The following is a 21,045-nucleotide window of genomic DNA, read 5'->3' on the forward strand; positions in this document are numbered from 1 at the left end:
TTTGGATTTTCAAATATAAAAAAAATAGTCTTAAACATAATTTCACTAACGAATCTAGCAATGAAAATGTTTTTAAATGTTTTGTTAAAAAATGTAGTAAAATAGACTATTTATTTGTAGGGGAAATAATCGAATTTGAACCCAGAAATCTGTGAAGAAGAATCTTTTACAAAAAACAAAAAAATTAAAAAAACAAAAACAATAACGGAATTCTCATGACGTATAAGATGTTTAATGGGAAACAGTAGAAGAGACTTTGTCGTGGACAATCAGCTGAGGCATTTTCGAAGAATATTGCGTTAAGTAATTGAGTTTTGGTAATGTATTTGTACAATTTTCATCGGAAGTCTGTGTAAATTCATGTATTTTGTATAATTATTTCTTAAATGTCTTGTATATTTCTAAAGTCTTGGAATAATTTTGAATTCAATGAGCCTTTTTTTTTTATTTGCATCTTTGATTTTTCATTTGTAACATATAAATACGTACATCTTCTAGAATATTGCTCTCTCCACTGTGATAGAACTTCATCCATCTCCCTGTTGGAATTAGTCCATCTTGGAGAGGATGTTGCCCACCAAGGGGCAGCAAGCGTGAATGGGGTAAAAAAAAAAACAGGGAAGCGATAAAGACGAACACTTGCGCAGACCTAGAACCCCAAACCGTTTGTGCAAAGTAGCTTAGTCGCGTGAATGTGCGGAGAATCTGACATTGACCAAGCATTCGAATTTCCGGATGATTAGGTCGTCAAAGTATTGGAGGAATGACAGGAATCTGTAAGGGGAGGGGGACTAACTCTCAGAAAATACAATAGCTTAGAAATTGGCAAGTAATTCCTAAGTTTAAAAAAACCTTGGGAGCTCAATCACTTCGAGGTTTTTTAAAAGTTGTTCGAGGTTAGCCATTTTGTATCAAAAGATGGACTCGAAAGCTAGCTTCTTAAATCCTATCTTTCGCTATGTCCTGTTATCTTGATCTGTGGCCTCGTGTTTAGTTACAAAGAAATTATTTTTAAAATCTGCCGGTCAAAGTGAAAAGATCCCAGAGCTGGATAACAAAACCGTTGCCTCATTTAGTGTCGACCCATAATTATGACCCCAGTATCGATCTCGAAATAGACACCGCCGGAAGTTGTTGAATTTCTTGGCAAGCAACAGCAGTAATTGTATTCACCTCAGTAGACGTCATTGATTGGTTGAAATTGCCGAAATACAAGAAATTAAACAAGAAATAGCTTACAAACTGCATAATTTTCTCAAGAACGCCAAGAGAAAAAGATGTTTTATGTGACACATTCTACCAGTATACGAAGTTTAAAAGTGTTCAGTTACAAAGAAATTATTTTTAAAATCTGCCGGTCAAAGTGAAAAGCTCCAATTTTATTTTTAATGGCAGCAGTCCTTGGAACCATCGTATTAAAACGTTTCTGTCTGTAGATATTTTATTTTTAGCTTGTTAATTTAGTTTTTCTTTGTTATTGTTTTGATATTTTATAGTCTTTAAGTGTTGTTTCAGAAACATTTTGCTTTGGTTTTTCTTCGAACCGGTAAACTCTTATTCACTAATATTAACTTCATTCACTTTTGTTTTCTGTGATACATACATGTTGGTCTATTTTGAGTAAAATAATAAACGAGGAACTACTTTGGCCAAGAGAAATTATTGAAATTAGTCATGGCTCATTTTTTGAAAACCGAAAGTTATCAAATTAGAGATTAGTGTGAGAATGAAATTGAATTGGAATCCAACAGAGAAAAGAATATTGTTAAACATCTAAACCCCCCACCCCCGCGCCAGATATTTTATTAGCAACCGCAATTTCAATCGGGTCGAAGTTGCTGGAAAATTTTTTGGATCTATTCGGTTTGACCGGCAGTTTTTCAGGATTGTTTTCGGTCCTATTCGGAGAATGGGGGGATCTCCGAAATTTAAAGGATATGTACTTTTCTTTTTGTTGTTTTAGCCCGTTAGATATCTACTGACCCTTCGTAGGATCCCATCTCTTACAAACGCCTTTTAAAGCTATGTGCTTTCCATTTCGTTTGTCTAAGATGGAACTTAAGAACATACAGAATTGTTTCATCGCTATTACAACGCCATTCTGTTGTGTCTATTGTATCCAGCAATACTTACCTGATTAAATATACTTAATATACAATTACATAATTTATACTCTAATAATATTTGAAACGTTATTTCTTTCGAAAACAAAAATAGAAACGAAAGACAATTAATGTTTGTGCAGACATTGCTTAATAAGTCGATGACGTTTTGTGAACATTTTCGACAAGTTTATCTCCGTGTGTGAAGTGCCTTCGTATGTTCTGGCAATAAAATATCTAAGATCTTGAGTAAGATGGAATTTCTTGATTTTTCTATATTTGTCTTCATTATATAACCTACAGCATACTAAAACAGAAGCGCTCACCTACTACGACTTTTGTTTCCTCGATAACTTCAAGAAAAATGAACTTCTGTGTTACTGAAATATTTTACCAGTATCTTTCAGATCGTATAGATTTCAGATTATGCACAAGACCGCATTATTTTCTTACAAATTTCAGAAAAATGGTTATTTTGCTTTAGTGAAATTTTCTACAAATGCTTTTTAGATGAAGATTACGTATCCGAATTTTGTGGGGGGGGGGGGGGGACTTACTGGGCTTAAATAATATTTCCTAAATTAAAAGTTTCATTTTCTCGGTATGGGATGTACGTCAGCATGTGTATGTGCGTACCCATCGATTACCCACCCTTTTAAATTCCGATATACAATTTGAATAGTGTTAGCAGAAATTTTTATTAAAATATACTCAGCTTATCTGAAAGTTATAAGGAGGCAAAGTTGGCTCCTGTGAATTATCCGAAGCTCTATCCCCCAAAATTTGTTGCCGATATAATCGGAATGAACACCATAAAAAAAAAAAAAAAAAAAAAAAAGGATCTTGAAGAAAATTTCATTTAGAAATATCTTTTTCTGAAAGTTAGGTGTAAAAATAAATAAAATAAAATGTCTTGGAGATTTTGCATGTATCCCCTAAAACACGTGTAATTTACCCTGGAAATAAGTTCATCACCATCCAAAAAGTGCTTCCTTTTCAGAAAAGACTTGATGGTTAGAAAGAGGTATAAGTCAGATGGTGCATGGTCGGGAGAGTAAGGAGGATGAGGAAGGATTTTATAGCTGCAGGAGTTGTGCTTTAATCTGGGTAACATGAACTGGGGCATTGTCTTGGAGGAGGCAGACTTTGATCAGCATACCATGCTTCTCTGCTTTGATGGCACCCTGTAATTTGTGCAGCAGAGAACCGTTGTGGTGCCCTTTGCCAGAAAATCCATCATCACTACTCCTGCTGAGGGTTGAACACGATCCTTCTTTGGCAGTGGTATTATACTTCCTTTGCTTCAACTGGACTTTAGTTTCAGGATCATAGTGATGGACCCATGTCTCATCCTGTGTGATAAGTCTGCCGAAAATGTTTGTTTTTTTCTTTCACATTGTCAAAAAGCCCTGGGAACAATCGACACATTTCTGCTTCTGAAAAGGAGTGAGCATCTGGGGAATCCATGGTGCACACAACTTCTACATGTGCAAATGGTCATGAATGATTTTTTTCCACGGACCCTACACTTCACTTCATAGGCTAGTGGCTGAATAGTTATGTGCGAATCCTCCAAAATGGCAGCTTCCACTTTATGGATGGTGTCATCATCAATGGTGGAATGTGGTCATCCAGGAACAGAAGCAGTTTCCTTGATGTCCGACTACATTTGAACTGGCGATGCCAGTGCCTGACTACATCATATGATGGTTCATCGTCACCATAATTTTCATTTCATTGAAAATCTCTTCTGGTGCACAACCTTTCAAGTATAAGAACCTGATCACTGATCTGTGTTCGACTGCCTCCATTATAACACCTTAGTCCACTTCAGCAGCCGTAAAAGACAAACGAATATTAGTGGAAAGCTGCAATCTACAATGTGACATGTAGAAACGTGTATGATTGTCTATGCAAGTTCCTGCAATAATCGGAATTGGCTCAGAGGAAATCTTTAATGAATACCCTTTCATATAATGTCCCACATTCTGGAACATTTTTTGTCAAAAATCCATTTTACAAATTTTTTTTAATCCTCTACCCCTGCATGCTATACGGCACAATTTAAATGACATTTAGCTGCTACTGGTTACTGGAGCTGTGACTTAATCGAGTAGATGTGTGGAAAAAACTTGGAATTTTGAAAGAAAGTATAATTTCAGTTTAAAATGGTAAAAAGAACTCTCATTTAGTAAGGAAAATAGTATAATGGAACAAATAGTATTTTTCTTTCTCATCTCTCTAATCACATCAACAGTGTGTCCAGCAGCCTCAAAAGGTATATTTCTAATATATTTTTTGTTCTCTCTCTCTACATTTTGTAACTAATTGAATATCTTTTTCTTAGGGGTGGGGAATCTGGTCAAGAAATATTAAAAGCCTAAACTGAAGGATTAGCAGGGGATTGCAAATATCTTGATGTTTTAGTGTGAAGGGTGGTTTATCTACAACTTTGTTGTCTGGGGAAATGAAGAAATGGTATGTAAATTCAATCTCATAGGAGAAACTTACAGAATTTTTTTATTTTTTTTACTCATTTTCAGTCTAGACAAACAGGCTGCAATATCAATATCCCCATTTGAGCCAGATACTGATCTGTGATGTACACAGAAATGACTGTCACACCTTGGCTCACTGACTTCAATTATAAACATTAAGAAATAAACTGAACGTACCTTGACTCATGTGCATGACCTAGTGGTTAGGGTGTTACACTTATGATTGTCAGGTCTTGGGTTCAATTCCCGATCCAGGTGGCATGTTGTGTTCATGAGTAAATCACTCGTGTTGCTCTAGTGTTGTCATAAAAGGTGACTAAGACATACTGTAGTTCCTATCGTAAAAGGTAACTCTAACCTCATAAAAACCCTCACCAACACTGACTACCCAAACAGACCCATTAGTTGGAGGGTTGCCACCTGAGTGTGCAGAGGTATCATCTGCCATGAGTAGTCGGTAATCACCAACAAACGGTGAATGCAGTTATGCACTGTTACATACTACCACTACCTTGACTCACTTCTCTCAACAAAATCTCTTCACATACAAAACTAAAGAAATGAAATTCACTTTGGTTCACCTCCATCAACAGAACTAAATCAAATATTGGGGAGACCAACATATCTATACTGGCACACTGCAACTCATAATTATTTCCAAACCTTGTGTTTGCATAGCATTGTCTTCAGTGGGATTGGATTAGAACTAGGGAACGCATCTAGCTATTCCACAAACTACCTCCATACCACTAGGTATTTAGGGCTCAATATGAGAATGGAAGAAGGAAACATTTGGTGAATTTTATTAGGGAAAAGAAAAAAAGCCAGTGATCATCATTATTTCTCTCTTTTGGCAACCCTAACCCTAATCTAAGATAATTTATTGATAAAATAATTTTCTGTTCATGTCTATCGTGTGAACCTTGGAACTATTTATTTGTGCTGATTTGTACATTTATAACTGAGATTTATCACCTGTTCATCAGGACATCTGTCTGTTCTGTGCTGATCATTATGACCTGTTCACTACTTTCACCTAACATATGAAGATTTTGAAGCACTTCATTACTACAAGGTTATCATAGCTAAGGGCACTCTCTAATTGTGTGTGTGTATATGAGAATACAAGGGTTGTATATAAATGATATATTAATAATATAAGGGTAAGTAATTATTAATTTAAAAAAAAAAACCAACAATTATTTCTGGGTAGATTTCGATATGAAAATATAACCATTATTGGTAGGAACTTTTTAAAAAAAAGTTATATATATAAATAAATAAAAAGGGGCAAGCAACAGGTTGCTTAGCCACATACTGAAAAATTAGAAATAGCAGTCGAAGGAGGTATGTATAGCATTTGCAAAATCTATTTAATGGAATGTTGCGCCGAAGAAGGAAATGAATTGATTTTAATTCTAATCCAGAAACGCATCCGTAACTAACCGAAGACTTTATTTTCGTTATTTTTTCCTTCTGTTTTACATATGTGAGTCACATGTATATGTTGTATGTGGAGTTATATTTGTAAAAAATAGAAATAAGCGGTCTTTGACTGCTATTTCTAATTTTTCGGTATGTGGCTAAGCAACCTGTTGCTTGCCCTTTTTATTCATATATATATATAGGTGCATTGTAGGCTTTGTAGTTTAACTTTGAATTTAAGAACAGAAGCAATCTTTAGATTTATAACAATCCTTTCTTCTATAGGCACATGGCCTGGAATTTTTTAAGGGAGCGAGGCTAGTCAATTACATCAATCACAGTGCTTGACTGGTACATTATTGACCCAAAAGAATAAAAGGGGTACTTTATTGACTATGAAAGGCAAAGTCAGCCTCACTAAAATTGGGACACATTGCAAAAACAGATGAAGCGCTGCTAAGCATTCTGTCCAGCATGCTAACAATTCTGCCATCTTGCTGCCTTATTTATGACGGATCATTTGGTGAATGAAGCAATGGTTTTGATTCTAATTTCCTGAGACTTATAATCAATGTTGTTTGGTTGAGCAGATCCTTTATATAAGGCATGCTAATAGAATATTCTAAAAATATCTTGTCTTTTTAATTTGACACTGTGGTTAAAAAGTTTCCTTGTTAAAGCATTTAACTGTTAATTCATTGATTCTAAGATCAAACCCATTCCAGACAAATTTCCTGTTTACTGCATTCATCTTATTGTTTGGGAGTTCATATCATTTCTTCCGGGAATTTTACTAAATTCCTATTAAAAGGAGATTTGCCTCTTTTATCAGTTTAACACCATGAATCTAAATCATATGATTAGTCTTAAAAGCTATCACAGTTTTAAGATTGTTATATTTTGCTATTGCAGATGATGTCGCACACTTTTGATGAAGAGTTTGAATTAAGTTTAAAGGATGTAAATCAGAGATTCATTTGTCCCATCTGTTTAGCTTTGATGTCGAAACCAATGCAGACAAAATGTGGCCATCGTTTCTGTAAGAAATGCATTTCTGGTGTCATTGCGTAAGGATCAAATTTCTATTTTATATTTATAGTTTAATAGAAAGCATACTAGTTGGGAGGTTAGTGTTGCTGGATTACTGGATACGCAGTCGTGAGTTCAAACCATACCATAAACACTGATTTGTGCTCTTGAAAAAAGTCATGACACCCAGATAAGCAAAGTAAGTTTTTCTTTCCAGTGTTTTAAAGATGAATAATTAGCAGTAGGAAGTGCATCCAACCTATTTTGTTGTATATGGTTATTTCCAATGCCGACATAAATGAAAATACTGGAGTTTGGAAGAATAATCTGTGAAGTGTAATTTTTACTCATCATCATCGTTTAGCATCTGCTTTCCATGCTGGCATGGATTGGACGGTTTGACTGAGAACTGGAAGGCCAGGACACTGCACCAGGCTCCAATCTGATTTAGCAAAGTTTCTACAGCTGGTTGCCCTTCCTAACACCAACCACTCTGAAGGATAATCAGCAAATTCAAATTTGGAAGACAAAGACCTGGATGAAATACTTCAGGGTGTTGTGTCCCCCTCACTAGAGACTCTGCCAATCCACCACCATTTATGATTTAAGCACAAAACCAGAAAGTGGTAAATCAACTACATTGGCTCCAATGCTTGGCAGGTCCTCCCAAGCTAATATTCAGCATCATCCCCTCCTGCACTCTTGTTCCTCATTTGCAGTATTCAACTACGTCTCCATCTCTAGCCATCTGTCACTCTTTTTATACTCATCAACTTACCTCTCTGTCCACCGTTTCCAATCCTCTCTGTTTTTCTTATATTCCCTTTCTTACACCTTGATGCTTCTTACTCTGACACTTCATCACCACAACCATTTTTTTCTCACTTTCCACCCAGGGTGGCCATGTATCTCCTCTACAGTAAGACACATGTTCCTCTGCCTCTATCATAGTTTAACCTCTCAACACTTAGTATAAAGCCACCTCCTTCAGTATTATAACCCAGCTAAAATGGTGGTGGTGGGGTTTTGTCTTGCTAGTAACTCTGTGGCATCACTATTACTGGTGCCAGTTATACATTGTAAAATGATTGACTTTTAGAAGGGCATCTAGCTGTAAAAGCCATGTCCTTTGGATAATCAGATCCTTTCAAGTCATCCAACATGGAAGAGAGACATTAAATGATGATGGCCTCAAAAAGATAAAAAGCAAAGTTAACCTTAGTGATATTTGAACACAATATAAAGGGTTGTAACTAAATCCCAGAAAGTATTTTGTCTGATACTCAGTTTGTCTGATACTCACTGTTTTGCCAATCTGCAATCCTCTTTATATTACCAATTGAAACTTTCCTCAGTATGTTAAATAATTTTCCTTTACAGGGGTCGTGATCGAGTAAAATGTCCTGTAGACAACAATTTCTTTTGGGTTCAATCAGATGTAAGTTCTCATATTCATTTATTCACTATTTGAAGTTCAAAATGACTCTACTTCTGGCAGCTCGAGCTTAATTCCCAATTTCTTATATAAACAATTCAACTATATCTGATGACAATGCAAAGCAAGAATGAAGTACAGCTTTTTCTTTTTTTTTTTTTTTTTTCTGTAAATAATTTCCAGATACAGAATACTCTGAATGTTAAATTATTCTAACAAATTATATTAAAATAGCAAACATTTTCAGAAAGAAGAGTGTGTGTGTGTGTGTGTGTTTAGGATTTGGTTCACTGAACCACCATGTTTGCTCATAACATACAAACAAGTTAATATTTTGAAACATTTAACTGAAATGACACATCTTCCAGTTAACATGTGATTATCCCATTCTTATTAACAAATAAATTACAAAACATGAAAAATAGAAGTATGAAAGTAAAGATTTTTCACACTAGAATCATATATCTTGGTGTACAAGAGAAACCTACTTTATTCATTATGGTAAAAGGTCCTATTTGCATGCATTCTCTTCAGGTTTAGTTTTTATAAATTTAAAAATTTTCTTCCTGTTTGCTTTCCATATGGAATTTGTGCTTTCTGATGCTGCTAGATTTTCTTCCTTAACCAAATAAATTTTTAAAATTAAGAGATTATAATGAAGGTACATCTTTTAACAGCTTTTCATCGACCAGGCTTTTGAGAGAGAACTTAATTCCTTACTACTCAGTTGCCCTAATCAGAGAAATGGCTGCTTGTGGAATGGGGAAAAAGATGCATTTAAGGTGCGTTAGATGGAAGTTTAGATTCAGAAATTTATCAAGCATGTTGTTTTGTCTTTTGTTTTTACTTTTAAAATTTTTGTTAATATAACTTGAAGTGTTTTCATAATCCAATGAAAATTAGGTGAGAACTGGAATTTTGAAAAGCAACAAAATATTTGAAATGCAATTTTAAAAATTAAAATGAATTTTTTCATTGAATTTAATATTGACTTCTAATTTCAGTTAAACAATCTTATTTTACAACCAATCTCTCTAACTTAAGTTCATGGAAACAAATTTTTTAAATGAAGGAAAACCGACTGCAAAAGTAGATATAAAATTCTCATATTGTCATGTTTGTGATTGTTGAATAGGTGATACTGCATGTAGTCTTCTTCATATTCTTGCATGTAATAGTCTTTCCAGAGAAGCTTAACTTAAAGAACTGTCTGGAGAATTCATACAAACTGTGGCCAGGAATTTGGAACAGACAAATCCAAACTCTTGTTTTTTGGAGGACATAAATGTCACCGAGTGGTGTCAATCCCCACACACATATATGCATGTCCTCTTTTACATGCATTTCACAGACTTCTGTACACTTTCTATTTACCCAATTTCACTAACAAAGAATCAGTCAACTTGAGGTATTACTCATAAATTTTGTCAAACCTATAACCACGATTATAAAGTGAGCTTCTTAACTGCCTGGCTGTCTGTGCCATATTCATAGAATAATAGATATTAATTCTTTGTGGAGCAATAAAAGAATGGAATTTTGTCAAATTAACTACAGGTATTATTTTAGTGACATAGTTAATGTGACTAAAGTTAACTCTGGAAAGGACATGCAAAAAAGTTCCAATATATTTAGTATGATGGGCTATCAAAAAGTAAATATTTGAATATAAAATCATATTTTAGTGAATTTCAAGTTTGTCATAAATAGGAACGCCATAACTTTTTTAATGATTAACAGCGTTAAGTACAGCCAGAGGTTTTTTTGGGGGGTGGGATTCCTATGCTTGCAAAACAGTAAAATAATACGATAAAACTAACTTGGAATTGGGTAGAATAGTTTGGGAATGCTTTAGTATATTAAATAATACAGAGCAGATTCAAATAGTGTTAAACTCTTTTGACCACTGATATTTTAAACTTAGTGTTGATCAAATTGATTAAATAAAATTTTCTAAATTTAAATAAAATAAATTTTTCAACAGATATCTCAAACCTCTTCGAAAGCACTTGCTTTTAATATCTTCCACCTAAACACTTTAAAATTTTGTAAATATATATTTAGCATTCAGTCTTAGTTTACAAAACCAAAAATTAAATGCAAATCTTGAATATTTTCTTTTTTATTCTTCTAATAGTCTCATGTCACCAACTGTCAATTTGTATTCATAAATTGTGAGCTGTGTGGTAAAGATGTCCTCTCAAAGACGTTTGCAACACACAAAAGCACAGATTGTCCTTGTAGAAGTGTTTTGTGTGAACTTTGTGAAGAAGAGGTACCATATAACAATAAATTGGTAAGACATATTTTCATTTTTCAAGTATATTATCATTTAAAAATCAAAGAAATGTAAAGATGTACATTATTATTAAGTTAGTGAACTGGAAGAATTGTTGTCACTCAAAATGTTTAGTGACATTTCTTCTAGCTCCCTGATTTATGAACTCAAATTTCAGGAAGGTTGACTTTGCCTGTCAGCCTTTCGGGGTTGATAAAATAAAGTACCAGTCAATAACTGGGGTCAATATCATTGCCTTACCCACTTCCATTAAAACTGCTGGCCTTGTGCCAAAATTAGAAATAATTAGGTTCACTAAAAGTACCAGTAATATAACTCATCATTTTAAAGGTCACATTTTCAATGCTTGCATAGGTTATATGTCTTATTGAGGCAGTTTTTCTATAGCCACATGTCCTTATCACCAACCCTCATTTGTTTCCAAGGTACTATTTCTCCTAGCCTTTCAAAAGATGAACAGCTTAATGGATAGAGATGTTTCTGTGGAAGATGTAAAGGTGACATTTTTATGGAGGTTATAGATTACATCAACACAATGAGAAGATACATTCACATAAAATATAATACACATGACAGGCTTTTTCCATACAGATTGTTTACCAATTCTACTGAACCTTGCCTACCATGTCACACAGTGGAGAGAGACTTGAAACCTGTTTGTGAAATGAACTCTTTAACCATGCCTTGGTAGAGTATTAGGCAAAAATGCTTTGTAGTATTAAGTTCTTTTCATTCTGAATTCAACTATCTTCCAGGGGTTCATTTTTACCTTTCATTCACCTAGAGTTGACAAAATAAGTACTAACATATCTATATCCACCCACCACAAAATGTGCCCCGTTATTTAGAAATGAATAATTTATACAACCATTACTGATTTTTGAAAAAAAAATGTGATGAGGGTAGCAATGATTAAGACGGTGGTTATAAAGTGATGCAAGCAATGAAGTATCTTTTGATAAACAACCTACATCTGATAATGAGACAGCTGATACCAGGGTGTAGGACTGGGAAATGGGGAAATAAAGGTTTTGATGTTTTTCATAATGTAAAACTATGACCATTACTTGCAGTTGAGGATTCTATGAAGCCATAGAGTCACAAACGCCATACTGTGAATAATGGAGGATAATGGTTTGGGCAGCCATTTCTTGGAATTCTTTTGGTCAAATTGTTGCCTACATCGTAAGATCAACGGCACTGATTATCTGGATATTTTGGGAAATCAAGTCCTTCTCATGGTCCTGACATTATTCCCTGATGGTGAGTGCAGCTTCCAAGATGACAATGTTCCAATAACCTCTTAAGTGGTTAAGAACTGGTGTGAAGAGCATAGTAGTGAGCCACAACACATGGAGTGGTCCCTTCAATCTCCAGATCTTAATATTATTGAGCTTCTGTGGTGCATCTTGGAGCAACAAGTTAGAAGTTGTTACCCTCCACTGTCATGTCTGCGACACATGGAACAGGTTTTACAGGAAGAGTGGCTCAAGATTCCTCTCAATGAAGTTGGGAAGCTGTATGAATCAATTCCTAGATGCATCGAAGCTGTTCAGAAAGCTAAAGGAGGACCAACTCCATATTAAATAAATAAATCATTGAATTTAACACGTGTTCCAATTATTTTATCCAACCCCTGTATATTGGGTCAACCCATAAATAATGCAGTTTTTTTATACTTTTATTTTTCAAAATTAAGATAAAGTTCTTTTTTAATCTAAAATATACTTTCCTTCATATTCTGCAATGCTCTTCCATCTATCTGGTATTTTTGCAAGGCCCCTCTTCTAAAATTCACAAAAAATACTCCTCCAGTACTGTTCTGACCTCTCTACATAATTCATATTCTTTTCCATCCAAATGATTTTGAAGACCGTGGAATAAAAGATAATCAGATGGGGCAATGTCTGATGAATATGGTGGAGGTCATTGTATACAGTTCAAACTGCTCCAGCCTTTGGAATGTCATCCTTGCTGTATGTGACCAACCATTATCCTGATGGAAGTACACCTTTTGTCTCGAATCCAAAGATAATCGTTTTTCATCTAGTACTAACTTAGACTGCTTGCAGTAGATCTCCTTTGTTATCGTTTGGTTTAGGTTTAAAAGTTCAAAGTGGACTTAACCTTTTACATCCCACTTGGAAAGTTTGTGAGGAACCCATTGACCCAATTTACTGACTTTTCAGATGGCACGCAGGTGTCAGTGACTGGCTGAATGACCAAATCTCTGCTAGTTTGTCAACAGTTACAATGGGATTTTGTTCCACCAGGGCTTGCAGGACATCCTTGTCAAGCTCTGCTGATCTTCCAGGATGTGGTTCATCTTCTAGACTATAGTTTCTGGCTCAGAATGTCAGGAACCACTGTTGACACTGACTTACGCTTATTGTCCAATCCCCATATACTGCATTAATATTCCTCACACTTTCCATTGCATTGTTGCCTTTGTTGAACTCATAAAGCAAAATATGCCGAATGTGCTCCTTTGTCACTTCCATTATAGCTTTGAAAAAATAACTGTTAAAATCGAACTGCACTCTTCAAAACTTGCACTAAGAATAAGCACAAGGTAAAATTACTACCTGCTTTTATAGCAAATTGATGCAGGTAGTTTATCCTGTCTCTCTTTGTTGCCGAGTTTACACTTACATATCATTATATATTAGAATTAACATATAATCAAATATTTTTCAGCAACAGCTGTGTGTGGGTATTTCCTCAGGTGAAAAATATTTAATTATGTTAATTCTAAAAAATAATCCTATATCAAGATAAACTCAGTAACTTAAAGTTCAGGTCTGATGCAGAGACAAATATTGTGATTTGTTATTAAAGCCTGATATTTTCCATCCTCATGTTATAATACTTTTATATTCTATACAATATCAAAATTCCACATGTTTATCCAGACTTGGAAAATATCCTGGCACCAGTTTTAACACTTCTGTTGTGGAGTATGGGTCTTCTTGAGTACAGCAAGGCACCAGGCATCTCATTCCTTTGTCAGGGGTAGCTAATAACAGTATAGGAGCTCTGAAATGCATGTTGAGGGTATCTCAATTATACTAAAGCTATATATATATATATAATCATCATTTAACATCTGTTGTCCAAGCTGGCATGGGTTGGACAGTTTGACCAAAGCTGAGGAAGTGCACCAGACTCCAGTCTGATTTGGCATGGTCTCTATTGCTGGATGCCCTTCCTGATGCCAACCACTTTACAGTGTGTGCTTTTATGTGGTACCAACACAAGTGCTTTGCTCCACCAGAGGTACCAGTCTTAACACTTCTGCTGTAGAGTACAGGTCTTCTTGAGTACAGCAAGGTACCAGGCCTCTCTCATCCCACCTATCAGCTGAGATGACAAGGGAGGTTGTTCTCCAGTACTTCATTCCATGTCTTCCTGGGTCTCCCACTTCCTTGTGGAACTGTTGGCATCCATCCACATCACATGACCAAACCAGTACAGCCTTCTCTCTTGCACACAGCATCGAATTCCTCTTGTGCCCTAAATTCTCTCATTCCTTTCTAACCTTCACATGTCCTCTGCATTCATGTAGAATTGCTGTTCATATATATATATATACATCATACAATCTTCCTTTCACTCAGAGAGAAACCTTTTGTGGCCAATAGAGGTGAGAGCTCTCTGAATTTCCTCCATCATATTCTTATTTTAGCTATCACACTCGCCATGCATCCTTCCCCACTACTAATTTGGTCCCCTAGGCAGCAGAAATTTACTACCTCCAATGAGCCACCAGGGCATTTCAAAGAAACAATTTCCCGAGTCTCTAAAGTTTTTATGGACCCAGTGCATCTTATATTGTGTGTGATAACAATGAAGTACCAAGAGATCAAAGTGGAAAGAAACTATAGAAGACCAATGGAGACATGGGCAAAGAGGATGAAAGCTGATCTGAAGATGATCATGGCCCTTGCAAAGTAATACAAGAAGTAGTGGGAGGTTGTATTGGAAAGGACCTATCCAACCCAGGCAAGCATGCAAAAGTGGGCATTTAAATAAGGACAGGGACATACTCATGTATTTACAAATGAGGGAAAAGAATTACTCAACATGAAGCAGCTCCTACATGTGCAGAGGTATATTGCTTACTTAATCAGAATGTGAAAGTATTACTACTCATAAATTTTGCATACTGGACAAAATGCTTAGTGGCATTTCATCCTTCTTTACAGCTTTAGTTCAATTTCTGCCAAGGTCAACTTTCTGCCAAGGTCATCCTTTCAAGGTTGATGAAATAAGTACCAGTTGAGCATCGCAGTTGATGAAATCGATCAGCTTTTTCCTCAAAATGTCTGGCCTTGTGCCTATAGTAGTAAAGTTTATTACTTATGAATTTTGTCAAACTTAACAGATAAGGACATGGATGAAATGCAAGCTACATAGAACAGCTTTTCTCTACTTTCCACCTCACCAAGGTGGAGTGGGGCTTTTAGCATCATCCCCAACTCTTTCCCAACCTTGTAGACCTTAGATTACCCCTAGTTCCTAAAACTTATGTTCATCACTAGATAAGCAAAATAATGTTCTATACTTACATTTTGTTCTTTAAAATTCTCATTAATACTGTGAAAAATGCCTGGCACTGTGGTAAATATATCTCCCCAACCTTCAAAAACTAAGGCCTTAAGCCTACATTAGAAGCATTTATTATAGCAAAGACACAGTGGAATTATAACATGTGGATGGATGAAAGCAAATGTCCCAAGGTGCTGTGGTGAATTTGAAATTGATCAAATAAACACCAGATGTGATTTTGAGTTGTTTTCATCAATTGTATTCTGTTACAAATGTTTAGCTCTGTGACAGAAACAGCAAAATGCTGGACTAAATATGTTAAGTATTTCTAGCTCAAGATTAGGAGTCTAAAATCTGACCAATGTTGTATTTGCCTTTCATTTCTCTAAGGTCATTTAATTGGTTCCAGTATGTATGACTGCTGAGTCAATCAGTTATATATCCCCTCTCGTGTTTTGAGTTCTATTTATTCTGTTAGTACTACCAAACCTATCCTCTCTGGTAAATTTGTGGTTCTGTACTAACGTAAGAAATTGTCTTAAATTATAATTTTCAGAAACATCAAGTGTTGAGCTGTGAGTTATTTCCTGTTGGTTGTCCCCAGTGTGGTCAGAAAGGTATCCGAAGAAAGGACATTGCTCAGCACATTGACCAAGCATCTGGCCATTGTCCTCTTACACTTATTCTTTGTCACTATCAGCCATTTGGCTGCACACACATGGTATGTAAAGTCATTCATTATTTTGACTCTTTCTCTTATACTCCCATTTCATAACATCTCTTAACTCTGTTCTGCTTGTCCAGCTTGCCTGTCCATCATTCAGAACCTCTGAGATTAGCCACTAAATATTTACTCCAGCAGCAAAATGTCTACATTTGTAGATCTATTCAACTCATCTCAATCATTGATAAAACTCTCTATAAAAGGAAATTAAAAACATCCCAGCATTAATGATGGTAAATCCTTTAGTTGCCACAAACAATGCTTCACTGAGAATTAAAAACTGAAACTTGTCTGGAGTTATCACTATATGACCTCTCAGTCATTCAATTAAAATTTTCAGGTTATTTTCATTTTTTTTTTAACTACTGATATAATTAAAATTTTTTACATCAAATATGTTAGTGCCAATTTTACTGTGGTCTCTGTTAATGTAATTTTCTAGGACTACCACAAATAATTTTTCCTGTTAGTATAACTTTATAGGACTACCATAAATCATCATCATCATCGTTTAACATCCGCTTTCCATGCTAGCATGGGTTGGACGCTTTGACTGAGGACTGGCGAACCAGATGACTGCACCAGGCTCCAGTCTTGATCTGGCAGAGTTTCTACAGCTGGATGCCCTTCCTAACGCCAACCACTCCGAGAGTGAAGTGGGTGCTTTTATGTGCCACCGGCATGGGGGCCAGTCAGGTGGGACTGGCAACGACCTCGCTTGATTTTTTTCTTTCTTTAAATTTTTTTTTAATATATTGTCAATATCATTTTCTAGGACTATCGTAAAAACATGTCTTACCACATATCACATGCTGTTGAGTATCATAATGTTCTGTTGATGAAATTTCTGCAAAATCTTGAGAAAAGACTTGAATCCATCGAACAAAACTTCGACTCCAATATCAATCTGTCGTCAAACATCACCAATAAGATCGAACAGATGCAACGGTAAAAAAAAAACCTTTCTGCCTCCCTTTTTTTTTTTTTTTCAGCCTCTAATAATGTGTGTGCTCAAAAAAGAGGTTGGGGAGAAAATTTAGCAAAAACACGGTATTTAGAAATAAAAACAAATTTTCAATTGAAGCAGGAATCTTAATACTCTAAAATTCTGTTTGCTTTAAATATTAAAATTGAATAAATTAGAATCAATATAAAATTTTTAATTTAGTTTTTGGTGGCCACTTTGCGAAAGAAACCTGAGAAGAGCTGTGAGGTTATCACGTGACCGACCAGACCATCAGATATTGCTACACATCGCTGGTCACAATACGTTTGCATTGTTTTAGCCTTTGAATGACACCACCCCGCTGGCTAAGCGAGCAGGCCAACAGAAGAAAGAGTGAGAGAAAGTTGTGGCGAAAGAGTACAGCAGGGATCGCCACCCCAACCCCCTGCCGGGGCCTCGTGGAGCTTTAGGTATTTTTGCTCAATAAACCCACACAACGCCCGGTCTGGGAATTGAAACCGTGAGTCTGCTGCCCTAACCACTGGCCATTGTGCCTCCACAAGGTTGAGTTATGAATCACATAATCAATTTTTCCAATAAAAACTGTTGTGATTTTGATGTCTCTCATCCTTTCTACTTCAGCTTTGCCCACAGGAGACTGAGTTCTCCACATTACACACACTTTTAATCTTTTAGCATTTAAACAGGACATATCTGATCCAAATACTGTACCTGTTTTATGTTCAAACTGGCCATATCCAGCTTGTCATACCTACTCTACAATGTCATTCTAAAAATTAAGTTACCTCATCAAAACCTCAAAACTTCGAAATAATGCAAGATTAATTCAAAACATGTGAATAAATAATTACATTTGACCGAATAATGTGAACACTAAAGGGTTAAAGCACTTGTTGATTATAGTTTTTCCTGCCACCTACAGTATTAATCTGCAACCTGAAACCAATTGAATATCCTGTCTGTGGTCACATGGTAAAAGTCAAAAGCAATGGGTCAAACCCCACAAATCAGCTTTGCATCAGAAGAATTATAGTATGGAGATTGTTTGAATCCCCACTCCAATTCCTTCTTAATTGAAAACCTTTTATAAATTCCCCTAATCCTAAAGACACCAGTGAGTTTAACATGATAGGTTGAATGACAATATGGTAATTCCTTGCTAACTCTTTTACCATTGCTATGGATTCACCAGTTAAATTTAATAACAGAACTTGTCTTTGGATATTTCAACTTGTAAAAAAAAAAAAAAAAGTTTCCTGTTTTATATTTGGGTGCATGTATGGCTGTATGGTAAGAAATTTGCTTTCCAACCATATAGTTCTGGGTTCAGTCCCACTGCATGACACCTTGAACAAGTCTTTTACTATAGCCTCAGGCTGATCAAAGCTTTGTGAGTGGATTTGGAAGATGGAAACCCATTGTGTGTGTAATCTGTTTCCCATCACCTCCTGACAACCAGTGTTGGTGTGTTTGTTTTTGTAACTTAGCAGTTTGGCAAAAGAGACTGATTGAATAAGTACCAGGCTTTAAAAAAATATAAGTACTGGAGTCAATTTGTCCAACTAAAATTCTTCAAAGTGGTGCCCTTGCATAGCTGCAGTCAAATGACTGAAACAAGTAATTTAGAATTGAAAGATTAAAATGGTAAATATGTTGGTCCAATCAGGGAATCAATTGTTTCAATCAAAACTACGCATTAAACCAATCACCATAGTCCCACTGTCTTATCACTGAAACACAAATATCACTTTTGTGATGGGAGAGAGGAAATGATAACCTGAATATATTATATTTTACACAACGATCATGGTGGGAGTTGAATTGAGGAAAACACAAGTTATCTGATTCAGCATAATTATGTTGGTGCTGTATTGTTTGTCACCTGTCTTTCTATTTTTCTTTTTAATCCCAAATCTTTTCACTTCATTCCAGGGCCATCAGTATGAGAGATGCTGTTCAAAACATCTTCAAAGAGAAATATTCTGGCTGTCTTTTATGGCAAATAGACCTAAACTCAAACGGGTGTGTTTTCATCAGTCCATCATTCTACACAGCAAATCCTGGATACAGAATAGAGGCACAGCTGGATATTTCTGGTTGTCAAGATTCCATTCTGTATATCACTTTCTCCCTATCCTTAAAGGAGGGTATGTATGATGATGTATTAGTGTTCCCGTTCTCCGGAGCGTGTCTTGTCACTGTTTTTGACCAGATGGCCTCCAACGGCAAAGAAAATTACAGTCTGTTCATTGAATGTTCACAATTGCAACGATACAATGAGAACTGTCCTGGTTCCTCCCCATTCCAAGTCTGCCATAAATTAATGAAGGCTGACGACTTCTTCAGTCCACGTTACATAAAGAATAAAACTGTCTTTTTAGAAGTGAAGGTTATGCAAGCTGTTCAATCACAAAGTCAAGGGAAATATAGTCTCACGAATCAAAGGAGTCACTCCTACTTGGGGCAATAAGGGGTCAAGATGTCAGCCGAAGGCTTAAAGGTCTATATCCTGTTTCACACAAAACAGTTTTCATGGTTCTCGTTGGTTTGCATCACCTAGCACTGAATTAGAACCATAGGTATGTAGAGATCATTATTATAAGCAGTGTAATCCTTGAATAATTATTTTAATTAATAATGTTGAGTTCATCCTCCAAAAGACTTTGGGAATGCAACAGAAGAAACGACTTCAAGGAATTCTTTATTGTATATGTTTCACTCGCAGAAAGAATTGTCAACAACTTAATGATTCATTTCTTTACAAAAGAAAAGCAACCTCTTAATTTATCTACTCTTGGCAGGATTTGAATTTTTATCCATTAAAAACAACAAAAATCCACTTTTCTACCCCACTGTAACTATGTAGTATCATAATGAACAAAGCCATTTCAAAGCTAAGTGTAGATGTAGTTCCTTGTTTCCAAACTGACAAGAATTTTTGCTTTCTAATTTTTAATTTTTTCTTGTATATTATTTATTGTAATTATTTTTCATAGAATCAATGTATGAGAATTTTTAAACAATCTCTTTCACTTATCAGCAACAATTTTTATTTTCTCATTAATTTATGCTTTTATCAACCTCACTTTATACCTCAACTTAAAATGTTGAATGATTAGTTTTAAATTTTTGTAAAAGAAGCCACAATGTTATAAACTACAGAAACAGAATAAAATGATATACTACCACCTTTACCCAAAATTTGTGAATTAATTGCTTGTGATCGTAGCTCTCTTGTGTGTGTGTAGGAGGGGGGGTAAGAGAGATGACAGGAGCTATAAGATGTCATACTCCGGCGTCTGGCGATGGACTTGGTAAACACCCACAAAGTTATCAACCACCTCACCAACAACAACACTGAACACCTTTTTGATCTCCATGTGTCCAACACACGTGGACATGCCTACAAAGTCAAAAAACAGCACAGCTCCCACGACTTTCGGAAACATTTTTTCACACTCAGAGTTGCTGAAGCATGGAACAAAATGCCTGCGTCAGTTGTTGACTGCCATGACACTGCATCCTTTAAGGCCCTCATGCTTTCCGAAATCTGCCGAAACTACACCTGATTGTCCCCCTTCCATACTCATACACATATGTGTATGTCATGACTCATGCACTGTTCTTTTCCTGACGCTTGTACATTACCCTATGTACTATACATACACTTTAGATGAGTTGTAGTGCACCTGAGCACGGTACACAATGTTTTATTATTATTATTTTTATACACAGTTGTTTATAACAAAAACAGTTGTAAGCTAATGAAGTTAATTAACTTCTGTTCTTTTGTCATTCGTTCATTTAGTTATATTCAGTACAGACTTTCTGGTTTATATGAATCTTGAGTAGCAGAAGTTTAACCAATTCACACCTCCTTCTTACTGGACCTTATACTGCGAAGAACTTAGTTCTTAGAGTTGGTTATAAGTACCTATTTCTTTACTACCCACAAGGGGCTAAACACAGAGACGACAAACAAGGACAGACACATGGATTAAGTCAATTATATCGACCC

The 21,045-nt window shown here is 35.6% G+C and overlaps 1 protein-coding gene across 3 annotated transcripts; it reads left to right on the top strand.

Moving 5' to 3' along the window:
- The first annotated feature begins 229 nt into the window (after positions 1-229).
- Positions 230-20,209, top strand: LOC115214503 (TNF receptor-associated factor 6-like). Of its 3 annotated transcripts, none has more exons than XM_036504393.1 (8): positions 230-303; positions 6,938-7,092; positions 8,435-8,492; positions 9,167-9,271; positions 10,627-10,785; positions 15,893-16,057; positions 16,836-17,008; positions 18,960-20,209. In XM_036504393.1, the coding sequence occupies exons 2-8, from the start codon at positions 6,938-6,940 to the stop codon at positions 19,495-19,497; spliced, it is 1,353 nt and encodes a 450-aa protein (XP_036360286.1). In that variant the 5' UTR covers positions 230-303; the 3' UTR covers positions 19,498-20,209. The 3 variants fall into 3 exon arrangements, with proteins under 3 accessions (XP_036360286.1, XP_029639563.1, XP_036360285.1); XM_029783703.2 differs by having other exon boundaries at positions 255-317; XM_036504392.1 differs by lacking the exon at positions 230-303 and adding an exon at positions 812-896.
- The last annotated feature ends 836 nt before the right edge of the window (positions 20,210-21,045 follow it).

Source organism: Octopus sinensis, linkage group LG7 (genome assembly GCF_006345805.1).
Source record: "Octopus sinensis linkage group LG7, ASM634580v1, whole genome shotgun sequence".
NCBI classification, from domain to species: Eukaryota; Metazoa; Mollusca; class Cephalopoda; order Octopoda; family Octopodidae; genus Octopus; species Octopus sinensis.